This window comes from Carassius carassius, chromosome 43, assembly GCF_963082965.1.
Source record: "Carassius carassius chromosome 43, fCarCar2.1, whole genome shotgun sequence".
Classification (NCBI taxonomy): Eukaryota; Metazoa; Chordata; class Actinopteri; order Cypriniformes; family Cyprinidae; genus Carassius; species Carassius carassius.
Genome location: NC_081797.1, coordinates 12742357 through 12758340, shown reverse-complemented (window position 1 = coordinate 12758340; position 15984 = coordinate 12742357). Strand labels below are relative to the sequence as shown.

Genomic DNA, 15984 nt, shown 5'->3' with positions numbered 1-15984 from the left:
TGATTCTTACTTCTGTGGGGTTGCTAGGGCATTGTTTGGAGGTTGCTAGGGAGTTATGAGTGGTTGCTAGGGCGTTACAATAAGATTCCTAGGTGTTCTTACTTTTGCTGGGTTGCTAGGGAATTGTTTGGGAGTTTCTACGGAGTTCTGAGTGGTTGTTAGGGCATTACAATAACATTGATATGTGTTTTTACTACTCCGCGGTTGCTAGGGCATTGCTTGGGGGTTGCCAGGGGCTTCTGAGGAGTTGCTTTGATATTGCTAAGTGGTTTCTAGTTTGATGTCTTGACTGTTTGCTTGGTTTCTAGGGTATTTTGAATGCTTGTGAGGTCATTTTATGTAATCACTAAAGTGTTCTGTGTTGCTGATAGGTCATTCTATGATCTTTGATGATTGTTAGGGTGTTCAGAGAAGTTGCTAGAATGTTTCTAGATGGTTTCTAGGATATTCTGAATGATTGTGAGGTCATTTTGGCCAATTGTTACTGTGTTCTTGGTGGTTGCTAGGATGTTGTTAGGATGTTATGGTTGCTAGGGAGTTCTTAATGGTTACCAGGGCATAGTTGGATGGTTCTCAAGAAGCTCTTATTGGTAGGTGCAAGGCAGTTCCTCAAGCATTGTTTGTTCATTGCTAGTATGTTCTGATTGGTTGCTCGGTTTCTAGGGTATTCAGAAAGTTTGTAAGGTCCTTTTAGGTGTGCTACAGTGTTCTTTGTGGTTGATATGACTTTCTAGGAGTTTGCACTTCTAGGACGAGCACTTCTTGGTTTGCACTTCTTGGTGGTTTGTTAGAGTGTTTGGAGTGGTTGCCAGGGTATTACAATAGAATTGCTAGGTGCTCTTACTTCTAAGGAGTTGCTCAGGCATAGTTGGGCGGTTGCTTGAACATTGTTCGGTGGTTGTCAGGGAGTTCTGAGGGGTTGTTAGAGTGACGTTCGGTGACCCAGTGAAACACAGGGAACAATAGATCCAATAGCAGTATGTTTTTATTAAGGGTAATCCGAAACGGAAGGTAAGGACTCCATCCAGACAACAGGAAAAGACTGGTAAATATAGGGAGACTAATGACTAATAAGTGAAGACACCTGGTGCAATTAACAGGAGTGCAATTACTGTGATGAAGGGACAAGGCTAGTGGGAATTGTAGTGCCTACGGTAAGGTGCCTAAGGGGAAGTGAGCCCACTAGTGGACACCCAGGGAAACAGAGACCAGACAGTGTGACAGTTAGGGCATTGTTTTGGCGGTTTCTTAAGCATTGTTTGGTGGTTGTCAGGGAGTTCTTAGGGGTTGCTAGGGCATTGTTTGGTGGTTGTCAGGGAGTCCTTAGGGGTTGCTAGGGCATTGTTTGGTGGTTGCTATGGTATTGCTTTATGTTTGTTAGGGAATTCTAAATGGTGTTTGCTAGGTAGTTCATCATGCATTGTTTAGTAATTGCTGTTGTGTTCTGACTGGTTGCTAGGAAGTTTCTAGGGTATTCTGAGTAATTGTAAGGCCATTTCAGGTGATTGCTAGTAGATTTTAGGACATTGTTTGGTGGTGGCTTGGGTATTCTGAATGATTACTAGGACATAGCTAGAACGTGGTTAGGTGTTGGTGTTCAAAATGGTTGCTAGGTTGTTATGAGTGGTTTTTCGGTAGTTCCTCAAGCACTGTTTGGGGGTTTAGCCTTGCGTTTGTGTGCGTGTGCATGTGTAGTGCACACCATTTATTCACACATGCATAGATGACTTCATCTGCATGTATATCTACATGTTTTGAAGAATGCTGGCAAAAACTGCAGCATGTCCCACTGTCAATGTTTTTGATAATTACTGCATGAGTTTGCGAATGTAGCCTATTTCTTCTTGATGTTTCAATAACGTCAAATTTGGCTGAAAAACAGCAGACACAGGAAAAAGCATCTTGAATACCACACGTGATGACAGCCCTTTGTTGTCATGGTGATTTCGCCAGACCTTTAATTTGTTTTGTGTCTCACAGGCGGATTGAATTGCATGAAAGTATGTTGGCTGTAACCTTTGGGCTGCCAGACTTCCCCTAACTTACCGCTGTGTGTCCTAATTAAGCTTTGTTTTACACACTGACTGCCAGCGTGAACGGCCGGCTGGATTGTTTGGGATACAGAGGCCAAATTCTGGCATGCGCAGGGAATGTTTTTTTAAAAGACGTCTAGACTGATTTGCACTGTGTATTATCATACACTGCAGGCATGCCTGGGCTTATTGATTTACTGGACTGGGCTTCAGTATAATGAAAAGTGTGAGGAATGGTTTCATGACATTGATGCTTCGTGCCGTGCATTAAATAGCTCATTTTAAGCTTGTTGCTTCTGAAGGTTTCATACCTTTCAACCATTGTCGTATTCATTTATGAATATGAAATTATGGTAATAATTCACTTGAAGCCTGATTAAATAATGCAATATCAAGGCAAGGAAATTTTATTTATATAGCACATTTAATAAACATTTCTAATTCCAATTGCTTTACATAGGCATGATAAAAAAAGAGAAAAGTTTAAAATAATAAAATTTCACTTTAGACTAAGCAAATAAAGAATATGAGAATAAAGGAATAAAAAATATAATATCTAAATATAAAATATAAATATTGTTAAAAGAAATTAAGAAAAAATATATAGTTATATAAATATATTGTTGTTGTGTGTGTATGCTCTATCGATCTATATATTAGGGATGCAACTAACTATTATTTTGATAATCGATTAATCTGTCGATTATTTTTACGATTAATCGATTAATCTTTATATACTTATATTTTAGTTTTGCCCATTTTTTCCAATTAAATTATTAACAAAGGGTCTTTATCATTCAACATAGACTTTTTAGAGATATTAACCATTTTGCATGGTCATATCCTCATCAAAAATATACCTGAAGTTTTGTTTTATTATGTGTTAGTTATCCTTTGCCAAACTCTTCTGCAATCAAAACACTGACCCATACTCTAGCAAATTTCACAAGGAGATTTCAAATAATGTTTTCACCATGGCAGTCCTTAGGGCTCCTAAAGTAGTTTAACATCCCGAACATAGCTTATTAAGGAATCTTTCAGAAAATATTTTCACAAAGAATAAGAATAAAACAGAATAAATTTGCAGTACATTGCATTCTATTATTTTTTTTCCTGTAAACACACAACTTATACCTTGGAAACAGCTTTATGCTTTGAAATTGTAAACAATCCTTTGAATAAAGTGCCAGTGGCATGAAACCTGAATGGAACTCACATTTTAAAGTAAAATCCATCAGAAGGTTGTCCAGAAGAAAAAAATAATTGACACACAAAAAACCTGCTGTGTGAAAAAGAGCAGTAAATACTTAGGAAAAAATGTGCATTTCAAATACATTTACACATTTACCTCTCTCATTCAGTCATAATTAGGCTGCAAGACTGAATTATGTACTGGTAAACTACAAACTGATCACAGAACATGTTTGTAAATGTTAACTGTTAAAAAGCAATGTTATTAGCTTTTACGACCAAACATTCGCAAACAACATTGTACTGGAGAATCTGCACAAATAAAAGTCTTAAACAGTTAGTTCAGTGGTGCAGAGTTTACAGGTTACTCTTCTTTTTTGAAGACTCAAAGTAAAGTACTCCCACACTTTGGATGATTTCGTTCGATTAGTTTTATCTTCCGCTCTTTTCTTTTTCTTTCTTTTTCTTTCTCAAACTTACTCCACTGCCGTCTGTCTCCACCAACTCACTGAATGCAGCAGACGCAGTTCGGGAAGCACGTGACATAAAACGAGGCCAGCTATTGGCTATTCGCTACTTCTCCTGCTGTACTGGCTAAATAAAACCTGCAGTGGCTCATTACTGCCACACTTTGGTCACCGCAGATTTAAAATATGCACAAAATGAGCCGCTTACGGCAAATAAAAGTTGTTTAGCAACTAATCGATGACTAAATTAGTTGACAACTATTTTAATAATCGATTTTAATTAGTTGTTTCTACTCTACTATATATTTATATATATATATATATATTTATATATAGTCAGAGGTGGAAAGAGTACAAAAATATTCTACTCAAGTAAAAGTACCATTACATTAATGAAATTTTACTTAAGTACAAGTAAAAGTACCAGTCTAAAAAATCAACTCAAGTAAAAGTAAAAAGTAGCTCATTTAAAATTTACTCAGAGTAAAAATTACTTAGTTACATTTTAACAGTGGGAGGGAGTCAAAAATGGGACAGGCCAAGGTTGTCAAACTCAGTTCCTGGAGGGCCACAGTCCTGCACAGTTTAGATATAACCCTAATTAAACACACCTGATCCAGCTAATCTAATCATTTAGGTTTATTTGAAAACTACATGATATGTGTGCTGGAGCAGGGTTAGAACTAAACTCTGCAGGGCTACGGCCCTCCAGGAACTGAGTTTGACACCCCTGGGATAGGTCTATTAATCTCAAACTAGTTGTTTTTAATTAAAGGAATCAGTTATTTAGAATAATAAAACATTTGGGCTGTTACCAGGCAAATCATTATCAACAAACTCATCTTTTCAATACAGAGGAAATGCAAAAGCTTCATCGGACGTGGCATTTAGATGTATTTACACACTGTTTAGTGCAGGACAAGAATGCATTTAACCTGCAGTTACAAATGCATGAATAATGTTTTGATATGCCAGACATAAAATGTTGAATGCTCATTTGAAATTATAAAAACTTAATTATAAAAAAAAAAAAAATCAAAAGATACTTTAAATGTGAAATTAAAATGGCCAGTATGTGTCAGCAAGTCTCTGTTAATAAGTGAGTCATTGCGATTGAACCAAATCATTTAAACGGTTGATTCATTCAGAAACGAAACACTGTCATGTTGCTCAGAGATGCAAAATTTTGCTTCGGTGGCTGTGTTTGGAATAAATTTTTGTTGTAGAAATAGAGCAAAAACCGGCAATATGGTGTCTAAAATGCAAGTCTCTTAGTTTGCTGTCCTGTTGTAAAAAAAAAAAAAAATATATATATATATATATATATAAATATATATATATAAATATAAATATATATTTAATAAATATAAATATATAAATATATATATATATATATATATATATATATATATCATTGGCGGCTGCTGGTCTTTCAAAGAGGGGAAGCTCATTTTCGGCCTACATTATAACCCTCTGATGGTCTTCATTTGTAGTGACACTCGGGGTCTTTTTGACCCCAGACAATAACATTTCATTTTGTAATAGTAAAATATTTAAATTTTTTACAAATATAATTTTACTCTGTTCATTTATGTTTTTACTAAACTTTGTACAGTTTTTGGAGGATTTAAATCTTTTACATTTCTATAAATAAATAAATATTTATTTAAATAGGCTTTTTTTTTTTTACAAAAAAAGAAAAAAGCATTTCAGGTAAAATTCACTTCATAAAAGACCCAGATTTCTAACTTTCATACATGGGGATACCATGGATAATTTTATAAGGTTTAATGTAAGATTTTTGCCCATTTTTGGGGAAATTCAGTTTAAAAATTGTAATAAATCACTTTAACCACTAGATGGCTATAGTGTGTGTGTGTGTGTGTGTGTGTGTGTGTGTGCGTGCGTGCGCGCGCACATTTTCAATCTTAGTTACCAATTCAATTTTGTGGTGGTTCTGCATTTTACAAATATCAAGAAATATTGCCGCAGTTTGTCTTTCGAATACACTTGAGAAATCCGCGATCATGGGACTGAGCGTGAAACAGCTTCACCGACTTCTTATGGTGCAGACCGCTGTCAGTCAAAAGGAGATCGACAGATCCTCCAATCATCACGCGGAAGCCCAGTCTTCATTCACCTCCAGAGACGATGAGCGTCCGTGGGCGGGACATAATCGCAGCATTTATCCAATGACCGTCTAGCTTCGGAGCACAGAAAAAAACTGTTCAAAGAAAGCCCCATTGAAGTCGCTCGGCTTCTTTAGGGAAATGCACTGTGACGCTGCGGGAATGTATGAGAAGAAAATCGAGTCAGCCGACTTGTAGCTGATTAACACAATACATAATACACAATAGTACATATTTGACCGTTGTTTTTTTTGTTTTTTTACATTACGTGGGGTTGATGTCTTGTCGAGATTTTATAAACTGCTAGTTTGGTCTCCCTAGGCAAGCACAGCATACACAGCATAATAGAGTATAAATATGGGCAGGGGTTCACTTCATTTCCTTCAAGTTCAACTTCAGAATATGACGGGGTTTCGTTTTCAGCGGTGTCTGCACCACTAACGCCTGTTTTGTCCGTCTGCATCTTTCTTGTGATTTTAGCGCCAGTTTGCCCTCCTGCCCATTATTTACTGACATAGCTTCCAGGGAGCGATTTTTTTTTTACTCAGTAATTAATGTGTTTTAAAATGTAGCGAAGTACAATACTTCAAACTAAATATACTTAAGTAAAAGTAAAATTACAGATTAAAAAAAATACTTAAAAAAGTAGAAGTACACAAAAAAGCTACTCAATTACAGTAACGCGAGTAAATGTAATTCGTTACTTTCCACCTCTGTATATAGTAGAGTGCAGTAGTGTAGCAAGAAAAGAGACTCTGGGTGTGCATATGAAAATCTGGGTGTGCCGCATTTATTGTCAGATTACTGTGCAAAATTATGGGATAGTATTTTTGTCGCACTGCTTCCGTCCAACCATACTCCTAGTGGTAATTTGGAGTTTGTGTCAAAATGTAGTTAATTGTTAAATGTAATAATTTTCTTTCAAATACGATAATTTTGAACTTCTGGTACGATACTTGGACATTTCCAATCTGGCAACACTGTCTGTTGATGTTGGGCCCGGGGAGGGAGAAGCATCCTCATCAGGTGTAACGTTAAGGCCTTGTGTCAGGCTGTCCATCAAGCCGAGGTTTTTTGCTAAAAAAAAAATTAAGAAAGGAGCTCTGCGACATATTGCTAGCTAGCAATGTGCAATCAAAAAATATCTGTTTATATCATAGACTGCTGGGGTCACAGTCAGCTGCTGTTTGCTGATTGGTTGGCAGTCCGAATGTCGGCAGATATATTTTAACAAAAATAATTTAAAATGTAAATTACATTTAAAAATTTTTAGCATTATTGCACCATATATTGGATTCTTATTTCTGTGCCCCTGAGAGTCTGATTTAGAATGTTCATTGGCATCACAGAACTCCCAGATTTAAACAGCTTTCGCGCGTTGGCTGGCACTGAGCCAGAGACGGACGCGCTCAGCGCTTGTCATATTTTCGACCACATAATGTTTATTTTAGGTTTCATACATTTAAATATACATAATCACTAGTAAACCAATACATTGGTAGTTTGTAAAATACACACTGATTTCTATGGAAGCAGCAAAAACTATCTAATCAAATGTAATTTGCCAACGTGTTTTATTCATATATCAGACTGACAAAGCAGAACAATAAAGTTTACTCTATTCTTCATCCAGTTCAACAGCCACTTACTTTCATGTATTTCGGGAAACACTGGGGAATTCATGTGCTGTACGTTAAATCCGGCTGACAGGACTCTGAACTGCAGCGCTTATCTCGTTATAGATCAAGATAATTTATAAAGGTTTTTAAACGAAGAATTGAAATATATGATAGTTGACATGGTAAGCAAGTTTGTGTATATATTTTAATAAAAAATGAAAAACGAAATAAAAGGAATACCGATACATCTGTTAGTGGCTGCGGTGTGTCACGTGACAATCATGACGCGTCGCCATGGAAACAAGGGGTCAGTTAAAATATTTGTAACTTACGCGTGAAAGGGTTGATTTAAAAAAATATATTTTCTAAGTAAACAACAATAGCCCAAGTTTAGTAAACATTTTTTATTGAGACTATAAAAAATAATTCTGCATCTATTTTTAGGTGTGCCAGCTGCCACTGTGGGTGGCACAGGCACACCCTGGCACACCCGTGGCTACGCCACTGGTAGAGTGGCTCAGTGGTTCATGTAGGTTGTCTACAAACCGGAAGGTTGGTGGTTCAATCTCCGGCCCCACCTGACCAAGTGTCGTGGTGTCCTTGAGCAAGACACCTAACCCCAGCTGCTCCCGACAAGCTGGATGGCGCCTTGAATGGCTGACACCGCAGTCGGTGTATGAATGAGTGTGTGAATGGGTGAATGTGAGGCAACTTGTAAAGCGCTTTGGATGACCATGTGGTCTGTTGAAAGCGCTATATAAATGCAGTCCATTTACCATTTACCATTTCTCATTTATTTCAATAATCTCATTGTTATTTTAGCATTATTTCTATACTATTATAGTATTCATCTTTTAATTACTATTTTGGTATTTTTAAGTTTTAATTTAATAATTTGGTTATTGGCTTTTGTCATTTTAGCCTCATGTTTTTATTTTTATAGTTTTTGTAGTTTTATATATCAATTATATATAAGTTTTATATATAATAAAAAAAAATGTTTTTGTCTAATGTTCATTTATTTTTATTTCAGTTTTAGTTTTAGTAAAAGTAGTATGTTTTAATAATAGTAGTATTTTGACGTAAACATGTTGACAAGGAAACATTTAAAAAAAATTTGTGTGATATTTTATTTTAGTTTTTAAATCCCATTGTAGAAATCTTTTAAAATATTTTATATTTGATATTAAATACATACATTTTTATGTATTTAATGTTTTAATATTCGTAATAGTTTATATTTTATACATATGTATTCTATGTATACTTAATTAGTCAATATTATGTACAAGTGTGTATTGTTATTGTTTCTCTAAAACTAAAACAATTCAAATTTAAATGTGAAAATTTTAAACACACACACACACATATACACTCATTTAAATTTTAATTGTTTTTAAAACAAAATTATGCAGGGAAACAGTAAATAGAACCCAGACTGCATGAAATACACATGCAACAGGGATAAACAACATTTGCATCGGGGTGCCAACCATATATATATTTTTTTTTACAGAACTTCCATATGGCTGGGAGAAAATAGACGACCCTATTTATGGCAGTTACTATGTAGAGTAAGTTTTTCAGAATTTTTCTTTCAAATTTTAGTCGAATCTGACCCCGAATCATCCGTGTCATGCTCTTTAATAAGCGTGCCGAGGGAGGGTCCCAGCATGATTTAAATATCTGCTCGTTCTGCCCCGCAGCCACATTAACAGAAGGACACAGTTTGAGAACCCCGTCCTAGAGGCCAAACGAAGGATGCAACAGCAAATGCAAAGTCAAGGTCTATCGGCGCTGCCATTGCCCACAATATATAGAGGTACTGCTTTTCTCTGTGGCCCATATTTCCATCTTCACCCAATTGGTTTTATTGGTGTTTCTAGGTTTCGGGTTGCTTAGGTGTGCCCTACTTTCACTTCACTTTAGCTTGATCGAAGCACCAAAGACCATGCAGTAGAGATGGCTGTGCGTTATGCCGTGTATTCCTCTGATTGTTTATATGTGTTTGTCTTTACAGAAAAGCCTCCATTCACGAGGGACGCCACACAACTCAAAGGGACGTTTCTCACCACGGTGCTACAGAAGAGCAACATGGGATTCGGCTTCACCATCATTGGTGGGGACGAGCCGGACGAGTTCCTACAGGTCAAGAGCGTCATACCTGAGGGACCTGCAGCCCAAGATGGCAAGATGGAAACAGGTGAGAAGGTCGAGAAAATCAAGACTTCAGGATAGATGTTGTCTTCTTCAGTGTTCTTGTTCAGTGTTAATCTCTATGCTTGTATTCTAGCAGAAAGGTCAATTTTGGTCATTTAATGTAAATTAATGTAGTTGTTTTGATGTGAAGTTTTTAATATTCCTATTAAAATATGTATGCATATACACTGAACAAAATTATAAGTGCAACACTTTTGTTTTTGCTCCCATTTTTCATGAGCTGAACTCAAAGATCTAAGATTTTTTCTATGTACACAAAAGGCCCATTTCTCTCAAATATTATTCACAAATCTGTCTAAATCTGTGTTAGTAAGCAGTTCTCCTTGGCTGAGATAATCCATCCACCTCACAGGTGTGGCATATCAAGATGCTGATTAGACAGCATGATTATTGCACAGGTGTGCCTTAGGTTCACCACAATAAAAGGCCACTCTAAAATGTTTAGTTTTACTGTATTGGGGGGTCTGGGGGCGGTTTACGAAAACCAATAAGTATCTGGTGTGACCGCCATTTGCCTCACGCAGTGCAACACATTCGCATAGAGCTAATCAGGTTGTTGATTGTGGCCTGTTGAATGTTGGTCCACTCCTCTTCAATGGCTGTGCAGAGTTGCTGGATATTGGCAGGAACTGGAACATGCAGAGTCATGTAAGCCATCCAGAGCATCCCAAGCATGCTCAGTGGGTGACATGTTCGGTAAGTATGCTGGCCATGCAAGAACTGGGATATTTTCAGCTCCCAGGAATTGTGTACAAATCCTTGCAACAAGGGGCCATGCATTATCATGCTGCAACATGAGGTGATGGTCTTGGATGAATGGCACAACAATGGGCCTCAGGATCATGTCACTGTATCTCTTTGCATTCAAAATGCCGTCGATAAAATACACCTGTGTTCGTTGTCCATAACATACGCCTGCCCATACCATAACCCCACCGCCACCATGAGCCACTCGATGCACAACGTTGACATCAGCAAACTGCTCATCCACACGACACTATACACGCTTTCTGCCATCTGACCTATACAGTGAAAACCGGAATTCATCCATAAAAATGTGCCATCCTCTCAAAAGTGCCAGTTGCCATTGAATGTGAGCATTTTCCCACTCAAGTAGGTTACGATGATGAACTGCAGTCAGGTCGAGACCCCGATGAGGACGACAAGCATGCAGATAAGCTTCCCTGAGACGGTTTCTGACAGTTTGTGCAGAAATTCTTTGGTTATGCAAACAGATTGTTGCAGCAGCTGTCTGGGTGGCTGGTCTCAGACGATCTTGGAGGTGAAGATGCTGGATCTGGAGTTCCTGGGCTGGTGTGGTTACACGTGGTCTGTGGTTGTGAGGCTGGTTGGATGTACTGCCAAATTCTCTGTGATGCCTCTTGAGATGGTTTATGGTAGAGAAATGAACAGCTCTGGTGGACATTCCTGCAGTCAGCATGTCAAATGCACGCTCCCTCAGAACTTGCGACATCTGTGGCATTGTGCTGTGTGATAAAACTGCACATTTTAGAGTGGCCTTTTATTGTTGCCAGCCTAAGGCACACCAGTGCAATAATCATGCTGTCTAATCATAAGATCTTTGAGTTTGAAAAATGGGGACAAAAACAAAAGCGTTGCGTTTATGATCTTGTTCAGTGTGTGTGTGTATATATATATACTGTATGTGTGTGTGTGTTCGAACATAATATTTTAATATGCATTTTTTGATGTAAAGTGATTTATTAATATTCCTTATAATGTACTATTCCTATAATATAAAAAATAGATAAGTGTATTATATGAAATGTAAGTCAATTTTGTTTACGTATAGTATTATATAACTATTTAAAATATAATGTTTAAATATAATTATTAATATACATCGTTATTATTAACAATTAACTATTAATAGTTGTGGAAATATATTTTATATGTAATTAATATTTATACATAAAAACAAAAAATAAGTTAAAATATAAAAAGAATTTCAGTGACACCTTTCTGTTTTTTTACCAGTGATTGTCAGACCAACCATAGTTACTTCACCGGACTGTTTGGAATTATGAATTTAAAATTATGCAACCCTTTTAATGCATAGACACTAATCGATATATATGCAGCGTTGAGCCGTGACCTCAGATCTCAGGAGAAAACCCTCTGTGCATGGGCTAGGAAACATCATTACCTCTGTAGCCACCGCTTGACAGCAGTCCCTAATAGCTTGCGTAGAGCTAGCGCAAGGTCACGCTTGTCGCAGTATGTTTTTCTGTGATGAAAGAGCATCTTTGAGTGAGTCATCACAGGCCGACGCCGAAGACTTATTTGCTGCTTTTTCATAAGTTTTCTATTCCCTTGTAGAGGAACTCTTAACCTAGTATGGGAAACTTGCGTGCTCACTGCAACTCTACCTTTCTGGATCGCTTGTTTGTTTCCTTGATCATGTGTTAACTTTCGGAGTGTATCACATCTGTGTGGTCTGAAGATGACATCACTTCCCTAAGCCCTCACAGATAGTGATGCTGGCAGTGGCTTTATTTGCATATGCCTCCAGCTAGCATGGAGAGGACTTAAATCCGAAATGATATGATTTAGTAAACATTTGGGTCAAAAAAATGTCTATTTTATTAACCCTTAGTATGTGTCTTTAAACATGACATAATAGCTCTGTTCCAACACCTAGTGAGCTGTCTTGCTGTCTACTGGCACATTAACATTTTAGCAAGATATCGCAGAAAAAAATAAGCTCCATTGGTTATTGTAAATAGTGTAATGATATATTAAGAACAACTCACACCGAAGTTGCTTTAAAATCAAGGAGCTGTAAAAAAGTCAAATTTGTGCAACCAACTTGAATGCATTGCAAAATCTTTTGCTGTTACGCAAAATTCCAGCTTATGTGGATTCTTATTTAAATAACTTTTCATAGCCAGGACATGTCTGTGAAAAAGAGGACTTATGGTAATCCTGACATAAAGTTACAGTAAAATGTTATGAGCCGATATCTTGAATAATTAAGCCAGTTTCAGGATATGCTCTGAGAGAGTGGTAGATCTGAAAGTGATGACATAATGCACTTGAGAGTATGACGCTTCATATTTTGTTTAGTTCTCTCATTTTTGTTCATTATTTCTTCATTAGGTGATGTGATCGTCTACATCAATGACATCTGTGTTTTGGGCACCACCCATGCCGATGTGGTGAAGGTTTTCCAGTCTGTCCCTATTGGACAGAGTGTCACCCTGGTGCTGTGTCGAGGTTACCCTCTCCCTTATGACCCAGAAGACCCCTCCGCTAGTTCCTCTATGCCCCCTTTGGGCCTAGTGGATCACCCGCTGCTGCTCAATGGAAGGAACAACTATGAAAATTACATGGAGTACATGTCTTTGACTGGACGCTTAGTACCCGAGCATGGTGAGGGCCTTACCCCGCATCCCCATCCTGGAGACACACACCTGGACGGCTCTCAGCCTCCATCCCTGACCACACCGGGACCCCCACCCGATGACAGCGTTTCCATGGCGTCTTCCTCAGGTGCAACCACCGGCGCTCAAGTGGCTGCTGAACTTCTGAGTCTCACTATAACCAAAGGCACAGAGGGTTTTGGGTTCACCATCGCCGACAGTCCCACAGGGCAAAGAGTCAAACAGGTACGCTGATATCCTTGTTACTCTATCTATCTATCTATCTATCTATCTATCTATCTATCTATCTATCTATCTATCTATCTAGCTAGCTAGCTAGCTAAAAACCATGAAAGCTTTGTGTTAGAAACAAACCAAAATTTAAGTCTGTTTTTATTTTATTTTTTACAAAATTATTGTGGTTAAATGTGGATGTTACCCAATACTTACTGTTAAATTAGTTAATTTTACTAATTTACGAATTTACTAATTTACGATTTACTAATTCATACCCCTGGTTGTCATAAAACGTGCTCACGATTTACTAATTCGTTCCCTCGATGTCATAAAACGTGCTCACGATTTACTAATTCGTTCCATCGATGTCATAAAACGTGCTCACAATTTACTAATTCATTCCCTCGATGTCCTAAAACGTGCGCACGATTTACTAATTCGTTCCCTGGATGTCCTAAAACGTGCGCACGATTTACTAATTCATTCCCTCGATGTCGTAAAACGTGCGCACGATTTACTAATTCGTTCCCTCGATGTCCTAAAACGTGCGCACGATTTACTAATTCATTCCCTCGATGTCGTAAAACGTGCGCACGATTTACTAATTCGTTCCCTCGATGTCCTAAAACGTGCGCACGATTTACTAATTCATTCCCTCGATGTCCTAAAACGTGCTCACGATTTACTAATTCGTTCCCTCGATGTCGTAAAACGTGCGCACGATTTACTAATTCGTTCCCTCGATGTCCTAAAACGTGCGCACGATTTACTAATTCGTTCCCTCGATGTCCTAAAACGTGCTCACGATTTACTAATTCGTTCCCTCGATGTCTTAAAACGTGCGCACGATTTACTAATTCGTTCCCTCGATGTCCTAAAACGTGCGCACGATTTACTAATTCGTTCCCTCGATGTCCTAAAACGTGCGCACAATTTACTAATTCGTCCCCTCGATGTCCTAAAACGTGCGCAGGATTTACTAATTCGTTCCCTCGATGTTCTAAAACGTGCGCACGATTTACTAATTCGTTCCCTCGATGTCCTAAAACGTGCTCACGATTTACTAATTCGTTCCCTCGATGTCTTAAAACGTGCGCACGATTTACTAATTCGTTCCCTCGATGTCCTAAAACGTGCGCACGATTTACTAATTCGTTCCCTCGATGTCCTAAAACGTGCGCACGATTTACTAATTCGTCCCCTCGATGTCCTAAAACGTGCGCACGATTTACTAATTCGTTCCCTCGATGTCCTAAAACGTGCGCACGATTTACTAATTCGTTCCCTCGATGTCCTAAAACGTGCGCACGATTTACTAATTCGTTCCCTCGATGTTCTAAAACGTGCGCACGATTTACTAATTCATTCCCCTGGTTGTCATAAAACGTGCTCACGATTTACTAATTCGTCCCCTCGATGTCCTAAAACGTGCGCACGATTTACTAATTCGTCCCCTCGATGTCCTAGACTGTGCGCACAATTTACTAATTCGTTCCCTTGAAGTACTAAAATGTGCACATGATTACTATTGTGTTCCCTTGATTTGCTAAATCGTGTGCACAATTGACTCATTTGTTCTCTCAATTTATAAATCGTGTACATGTGCGAGGCTGTGTAGTTTTATATATTTATATTTATAAAGCACGATATGAGTCATAATTGTTTCTATACTTTTGGATCAGGTTCTGGAGCCGCAGGGTTGTCCGGGGTTATGTGAAGGAGATTTGATGGTGGAGATTAATCAGAAGGGTCTCCAGGGACTCAACCACACACAGGTGGTGCAGCTGCTCAAGGACTGTCCAGTGGGAACAGAGGCTACGCTTGTCATTCAGAGAGGAGCAGCTGCAGGTACGCACATTCCCACCCTTCATTTTTAAAACCAAGTTCGTCAGAAAGGTGCTGAAGGTTTCCTGAAATCTCCATCAGACCTAGGCAAAGCACAGTGTTCACTGAAAATGGAAATTTCTGTTAGTATCTACTCAGCCTATTTGTCTTTTTTTGTGTTTTTTTTTTTTTTTTTGAGGAAATGCATACACTGCACTTTTTCAGTACAACGATCGCATATAGTGACCAAGAGCTGCCCAAAGCTCCAAAACCTGTATGTTCCAAGATTTTAAAAACCATGACAGCTTTGTGTTTGAAACAAACCAAAATTTAAGTCTGTTTTTATTTTATTTTTTTACAAAATTATTGTGGTTAAATGTGGATGTTACCCAATACTTACTGTTAAATTAGTTAATTTTCCTCAAGTTTGCCATAAACACTGATGATAATTATTTAAAGATCGCAGAATATCATTTTTGAGTGAACTTTTCCTTTAAAGTTTTGATTGAAATGTTGAAAGTAACTTTGTACGCTTCAGTGCTTCGGTTTTTAGTCTTTTCTAAGCGTTCTGAACTTGCTTTAAACTTTGATTTATCAAGATTTTTAAATAAGAGGAGAGAAACATTCCTATTATAGACTCCTAGGTGTGCTTTGCCTCCCAAACTAACCAGTACATCTCAATTTCTCAAACTCTCAGCTGTTTTCTTTCAGAATAATTGAAGCTGATGAGCTGTTTTTGGGCAATTTTAGCAAAGCCTTCACAAGATTGCACACTGTATCATCTCTTGGCAAGAGCTGGGGACAGTTATTAGCATATTCAGACTGGAGCCAAGCTAATCTACTAATTCTATGCAAGTCCACTTATCAGAGTGCTTACTTTC

General features: G+C 37.9%; 1 protein-coding gene across 7 annotated transcripts in view; it reads left to right on the top strand.

The window, feature by feature from the left end:
- LOC132125077 (membrane-associated guanylate kinase, WW and PDZ domain-containing protein 2-like) overlaps positions 1-15984 on the top strand; it is an 88795-nt gene that overhangs the window by 54842 nt on the left and 17969 nt on the right. For 6 of the 7 annotated variants that reach the window (XM_059536295.1, XM_059536297.1, XM_059536296.1 and 3 more), the window contains exons 7-11: positions 8956-9013; positions 9146-9261; positions 9460-9642; positions 12780-13288; positions 14962-15127. In XM_059536295.1, the coding sequence (XP_059392278.1) occupies positions 8956-9013; positions 9146-9261; positions 9460-9642; positions 12780-13288; positions 14962-15127 (1032 nt within the window). The remainder of the gene's footprint in view (positions 1-8955; positions 9014-9145; positions 9262-9459; positions 9643-12779; positions 13289-14961; positions 15128-15984) is intronic. The other variant, XM_059536298.1, reaches the window with a different exon arrangement.